Here is a 7,500-nt window from a genome sequence, read left to right as displayed (position 1 = left end):
TATTTATCCATGGACCCTTTACTCATACTTATTCAATTGGAAATATTGATCCAATTCAAAAACCAATTATGTTTCGTAATTTCATAATCCAATTTTGTTTTTTCCAATTTCTAATTGACTCTTTTGGATACAAATCACGAGAATGTCTATTCTTCCTCGAATCTTTCATTGAGAGGTAAAGGATTAAATCCTTTTAAGAAATAAAGTTTTTGATCGGAATATTAATTAAACCGAAGGACCCCTTAACCATTTAAGGGGTTACTAGAACGAATCGCACTTTTACCACTAAACTATACCCGCTACAATGTGATTATTGTATATAAATGGATCTTTTGTCGAACAAAAAAATGGGTCATAATTAAGACGATAGGATCAGAAAAGAATCATGAAAATTAGAGCGTTGACATGCTTTGGCCAAGGAGACTAATGAGATTGGGGAAAGAGGATTTATTTAAATAACTAAAAAAAACACGCTTTTTTAGTTATTTAAATGAGATGGATACGTCTCGATAAAAAAAAAGGCGTATGCCATAACATAAATTGTGCAAGAATATATGGTTCTATTCTTTTTTTTTTTTATTCCAGTAAAGTAAATGGAATAAAAAAAAAAAAAAAGAATAAAATAATTAAGAAATGACACTCGGATTCTATTCTATTCTGTATGATAGGAATAGAAATTGCCTTTATTATGATTGTTCTTGAAACAACAACAATCATTAATCATTTTTTTTTTCAAATCAAATAAATCATTTTTTTCTATGATTCATTGGACCAAAAACGAAAGACCCGGCCCGGTCAGGACCGGGGGCCGGGCTGTGGAAGTAAAAGTAAAAAAGGATCTTGCAGACGAAAGCAAAGAGGTACTCTTTTTTTATTATTTATTTCATTTTAATTTATATATTTATTATTACTTTCTATTTACTATTTATTAATTCTATAATTTTTTTATATAAGAAATTCATTGCTATATAATTTATAGTTTATATAATATATAATATTCTTGGGGCATTAGGTGGTTATATATCTAAATTTATATTCATTGGAATAGTGGAGTTGAGATATCGCTTTCGAGCCCTTACTTTACCTAAATGAAATCACTGATTTTTATTTTCTATATTTTTTTTCTATTTTTCTATGTCTCTATAATTAGATATCTATATAATAATTATATACTGAATAATAAAGAGGTAGAAAGAGAGGGCCCTTTTGCAAGCCTTACTGTTTTTGTGTAATATAATCTAGTAATTATCCTTTTTCTTTCAATTTGGGGAGATGGCTGAGTGGACTAAAGCGTCGGATTGCTAATCCGTTGTACGGGTTTTTCGTACCGAGGGTTCGAATCCCTCTCTTTCCGCTTTAGTCAATGACTTGGTATTTTTTCTTTATCTTTCAATTTCTCTTTCAACGAGTCTTTTTTTTTATTTCATTTTAATTAATAGTTAAAAATGTGGAATAAATAAAATCCTAAGAACATTTTAAAATCAAGCAAGGAAAACAGAAACTTTATTGTTATTTTTTATTCTTCACTCTTCACGTCCAGGATTCCGTCCTGGATCATTAGATAGGAATCCGAAGATAAAGAGAGAAACAAAGAATACCACTACTGTGTAAACAAATAGTTTAAGAGTAAGCATTACACAATCTCCAAGATCATTTTTTTTGGAAAAAAAGATAATAGATTCTCCATTTTTATACCACATACCTTATTTTGACACCACGAAATTCTTTTTCTAAATCTATAGAAATAAAAAAGAATTTTCAGAAATTCATTTGTAATAAGAGTCAAGTCTTTCATTACCAAAAGCTTTTTCATACCCGCAATTAGATATTGCGGAGGAATCTACTAGGTTCTTTCACTGTAAAAAAGGGTCCGAATGAGGAACTGGGGGGAGCCCAGACTTATTGTGGCGATCCAAGAATTTGATTATTTGAATCGAAGGGTTATACTATAAGACTTATCTGATCTTATGAATTGTTAGAATTTTTTTTTAAGAATAAATCATGAATTTTTCTAGGACCGTATTAAAGATCTCATCGAAAACTTACAGCAGCTTGCCAAACAAAAGCTAAGAGAAAAAAGAGCAAAGGTATTACTAGCATAAAATCTACGATTGGATTCAAAAAAGCATAAGCCTCGGGCAATTTTGAGAAGAAAAAACTACTTGAAGAAAGAGCAGAATTAAGACAAATACAGATCAAACTAAAGATATTAAGCATAACAAACATTTTTTTCTTTGTTCTTGAAGATAATTGTATTTATTTTGATTGAGTTATTAATATGATGAGTTCTTAATATGAGTTATTATAATCTTATTTTTTTTTTTTTGAATTAACCCAATCAAAAATCCTTCAATTCTCAAATCAAAAGAGAATAGACAAAACCATACTTTCATACAATATCTTAATTGAATTGTATGTAATGATCAATAAATGTCGTTTAATTCTCTATCTAAATGTCTCAAAATCCTAGCAACACTCTAATCTATTCTATATAGATTTGGACTAGAATTGACGAAGAACTACTATCAATATTAGTCTTTATTAATGTCGAATAGAAATCAAAAATGGGGCGTGGCCAAGTGGTAAGGCAACGGGTTTTGGTCCCGGTATTCGGAGGTTCGAATCCTTCCGTCCCAGAGCATACCTATTATATTATATATATCATATCAGAATATAGATTTTCTATTTTATATCAGAATAAAAGAAAGATTGCCCTTTTTTAAACAACCTTATTTTTTTTTAAGAGTAGAATAAGATTGGTTATAATCTGATTTTGCTTTCCTATAATGATTGATTCTTATATGAATTATATCTTTTTCAAAAATAAAAAATCGAATTGTGTTCAAATAACACACAGATGTAATTGAATCTATTTGTATACAGGTAAGAGGTAAGATGGGAGCATAGATTAAATCATATTTCTATTTAATAAGTTAGTTCTTCATAAAATAAAAATACGAGCCATGATTTAATCTGTACTTGTTTTAATTTACATTTATACAAAATAGTAATAATTTGGAACACTCTAATAGGATTCTTTTTTTATTTAGGATTCATCATCTTCATAGAATTGACGCAGTAGATAGGAGTTAAACGTCAATGTAAAATACCAATTTCAATATATGCGGCTGTCTGAATTTCATTAAAAAAAAAATCAAGTTACATACGTAACATATGTCTTTTCTTTGAACCCCTTTTTTAAGTATTTTGTGTTTTCTTTTATGAAAAATTGTAAATATATGATATGTACCAATTGAGACAAAGTGTATTCATACATCTTAGTCGCTTTTCCTTAGGAAATAATTGCAGCCGGATTATTGACTCCAAGTCAAATAAACTACGCAGAAAGGGAGCGAAGGCTTATATATATATGTATTGTTATCGTTCTATTTCTTCAATTTCATTGATTCATTGAAAACTTTATTTTATTTCAATTGAGTTTTGTGACAATAGATTTGTTATCCCTAAATTTTAAATATTTAACTTTACCCTTTAACATAGAATGTTTCTAATTACTTTCAAAGATATTTGTTTAGTCTACCTGATAGGTATGGGGATCATCTTTTAATTATGATTTATCAAAAAGAATAACAACCCAAAGCCTCTATTCTATCAGTCTTTATCCACCACCTCATGAAAAACAAAAAGAATTTACATTTTTTTTTATGGTTTAATCCGAATATGAATTTTTCTCTATTATTATCAAAATTATTATCAAAATGCGATTTTTACTTTAAAGCCTTATTCCAATAATGTAATGATAGTGAAATAGGAAATTTTTCAATCAATTAAATATTTTTAATAATGTCTTATGAGTCCTTGGTACTCGAAGAAGTGTGAAATTGGTGAATCTATTTTAGCAAGTCACCTCAAGATGCAGATTAAAAAAAAACTTATTTGTGTTATTTATTAGTTCAATTTTTTTATATTCTAATATTTCTATTTAGATTATAATTCTAAAGAAAAAAGAAAATAATATATTAAAAAAATATTTATTATATTTCTATATATTATTTATTATATATATTATATTATATGGGGTTAAATTTAATTCGTGCTGATACTTCTTGAGAAATTACCCATTCATAAAAGTATGGATTACTATGTACCGAACGAACCAATGATTATTCATGAGTCCATAATGGAATCAATTACATACTGTTTACAGCAACCTACTAGGAAATGTTATGGTAAAACTTCGTTTAAAACGATGTGGTAAAAAGCAACGTGCGACTTGAGGGATATGGTCGTCTGTGGATTCTTACATCCATCAGTTTCTTTTTATATTAATTAGATAGGAATGAGGGTGCTCTTGGCTCGACATCGTTTGTTCTGTTTCACTAGAACCCTCCTTTTTGAGGTCGGGGGTTGGGATGTAAATAGTACATGATCTTAATGGAGCTCGAGTAAAAAAAAGTATTGATTCATTTTTTAAGGGAACGGATCTAGGGTTAGTGTTAATTAATAAGTTGAAACAGCTTCGTAAGTATATTTTCCATATAAAAATCGAAAGGATCCAATTTTCAAATTTAAATTTATAAGTAAAACCTCTTGGAATTGGTAAAACTCTTTCGATTAAAAGTGTATCGCGCAGGAATCAAATCGACCATTTGTATAATTTTTTGATAAAAAGAAATCACAAAAAGGGTATGTTGCTGACGTTTTTTGAAAAGATTAAAAATCACCGAAGTAATGTCTAAACCCAATGATTCAAAGAAACGATAAAGAATCCTAGAACAAGGAAATACCACTTTCAGTTGTCTCAATAAATAGATTCTAATTAAGAATCAAAATAGATTCTAAAGACAAAAAAGGTGCGTGGTTAGAGATCGCTCAATAAACGAAATACCTAAAGTAAAGGGGTTCCCTGGGTTATTAGCGAGTTATCCAACTTGAGTTATGAGGATGCGAATACAAATGATTTTATTTTATTTTTCGGATAAGAATAAGGAATAATAAAAAGTACTTAACTCATATTTAATTGATTTGATTATTTTATGGATCCATTTGACATTACTGATTAAAAATTTCAAATTCGATCCATAGACATAATTTCGAATTTTCTTGAGCCGTATGAGGAGAAAACCTCTTATACGTTTCTAGGGGGGGTATTTTTCATCTACATCTATCCCAATGGGTGGTTTATCGAATCGTTGCAATCGATGCTCGATGCCGAAGAGAAGGAAGAGCTCTTCGGAAAGTGGGCTTTTATGATCCGCTAAAGAATCAAACCTATTTAAATGTTCCTGCTATTCTATATTTCCTTGAAAGGGGCGCTCAACCTACGGGAACTGTTTATGATATTTCGAAGAAGGCGGGAGTTTTTATGGAACTTTCCCTTAATCAACAGATTAAATTCAATTAATGAATAGAACAAAAGAGGGGTGGCGGTAGTATATAAAAGGTTATACAAAGTTATATAAGCCCCCTCTTTTGTTCTATTCATACCTATTTATTATTACTACCAAAAAATGTCTACTACTAAAAAATGTCGTCTTCTATAAGGACAAAAATTTATTTTTATTTTAGTGATAGCAATTCATTTAATTTAAGACAGATGAAAAAAGATCAAATGAATAACCGAAGTAGTTGGATTTCTAAATCCAAAATATTTACATTATTGCTAATTCAATACTAGTTGGTTTTTAGTTGAAACTTTCACTTTTTTTTATGTTATGAACAAATAAATAAATAAAAAACAAATGGGATTTAAGATTTCTTTTTTTTTTTACTTATATGGATTAAGTAAACCCAAGCATTGCGATACTTTGCTACGAATATTGATTCTTACGCTTACATCCTTTTGTATCCATGTTTATTATCCATATATAGTTAGTGCCAATTCAATACAAGTCATTAGTTTTTTCTTTATTTGTATAATTTATATTTTATTATATTAATTCAATATTTAATTTTTTTTTTTTATTTTAATTTATGGTTCTCCACATTGTGTTCTTTTCTTAAGATTTACATTCGTATTGACAACAGTGTATCAAACAAATATAATCCGATCATGAATAAATGTATCTATTTCCCTCTGTTCCATCTATGGACTTGGTTTTTTTATTTTACTTTATTTAAACGATGGATTCGTCGGATTTGCTGGGATACGAGAAGCCTTTATTTATTTATTATTTATTTATTTTATTGAAAAAAAAAAAAAAAACGGATAAAATAATAATGGATAAGATACGAACTAAATCCGTGGTAGTACATCAATTTTGACTTAATCCATATTCTTATCTTAATCTAGATTCTTATTTTATAAGTCAGTGTATTTGCATCTAATATGTTCATTATTTTTTTTATGTTCAGAATCGATTAGCAATATTTTTGCTATTTTACTATTTTGATTTCGGTGTGCAATTAAATCGAATTTTTTATTCCGATTGGATCTACACATTTTTTTTTGGGGGGGGGGGTTGCTAACTCAACGGTAGAGTACTCGGCTTTTAAGTGCGACTGGCAATTTTTACACATTTGTATGAAGCAACGTCTTCGTCGATACTATCTCTAGAGCTTGTAAGACCGCGACTGATCCTCAAAGGAATGAATGGAAAAAGCAGCATGTCGTATCAATGTGGAATTCTGAGAATATTTTATTCTTAGCGGATCGGTTCAAAACTTTGTTTAAATTCTTGACGAAAAAAAATAAAATGAAATTTTGGGTTAAGTGAATAAATGGATAGAGCCCTATGGCTCCAATTATAGGTAAACAAAAAAAAAAGAAACGAGCTTCTGTTCTTAATTTGAACGATTACCCGATCTAATTAAACGTTAAAAATAGATTAGTACTTGATGCGGGAAATGCTTTTCCCATAAGTGGATCAGCGATTTCTTTTTAAATCCTAATTATTAGTAGCTATTCTCCATTAGAGTGTGGGGGTAAATGTGTAGAAAAAGCAGTCTATTGATAAAGATCAAAATCCCTTTTTTCCAAAATCAAAAGAGCGATTGGGTTGAACAAATAAAGGATTTCTAACCATCTTGTTATCCTCGAATGAACATAAACCAATTAAATTAGATGGAAAAGGAGAAGCTAAAGAGTCCGTCGATCAGTCTTATCTGGTTCCGGGGTATATATCTATTTATTTCTTACCATAATATCCTGTTTTGACTGTATCGTACTATGTGTCATTTAATAACCCAAAAGAAATCCCTTATCCCCATCTAATTTAAAATGGAGGAATTTCAAGGATATTTAGAACTCGATATATTTCGGCAACACGATTTCCTATACCCACTTATCTTTCGGGAATATAGTTATGCACTTGCTCATGGTCATGGTTTAAATAGATACATGTTGTTGGAAAATATAGGTTATGATAATAAATCTAGTTTACTGATTGTAAAACGCTTAATTACTACAATGTATCAACAGAATTATTTGATAATTTCTGCTAATGATTCTAAACAAAATCCATTTTTTGGGTACAACAAGAATTTGCATTCTAAAATTCTATCAGAAGGATTTGCAATCATTGTGGAAATTCCATTTTA

The 7,500-nt window shown here is 29.2% G+C and overlaps 1 protein-coding gene and 1 non-coding gene across 2 annotated transcripts in view; both read left to right on the top strand.

The window, feature by feature from the left end:
- The first annotated feature begins 1,266 nt into the window (after nucleotides 1-1,266).
- Nucleotides 1,267-1,354, top strand: TRNAS-GCU (transfer RNA serine (anticodon GCU)). The gene has a single exon. It is a non-coding gene; the product is annotated as a tRNA-Ser (tRNA).
- Nucleotides 1,355-5,634: 4,280 nt separating this feature from the next.
- LOC126725877 (maturase K) overlaps nucleotides 5,635-7,500 on the top strand; it is a 3,363-nt gene continuing 1,497 nt past the window's right edge. Inside the window, exon 1 of the mRNA XM_050430881.1 lies at nucleotides 5,635-7,500. This exon is cut by the window's right edge and continues 1,497 nt beyond it. Within this exon, the coding sequence (XP_050286838.1) occupies nucleotides 7,181-7,500 (320 nt within the window). The 5' untranslated portion in view covers nucleotides 5,635-7,180.

This window comes from Quercus robur, chromosome 5 (assembly GCF_932294415.1).
Source record: "Quercus robur chromosome 5, dhQueRobu3.1, whole genome shotgun sequence".
Taxonomy (NCBI): domain Eukaryota; kingdom Viridiplantae; phylum Streptophyta; class Magnoliopsida; order Fagales; family Fagaceae; genus Quercus; species Quercus robur.
This window is presented reverse-complemented; position numbering and strand designations above follow the sequence as displayed.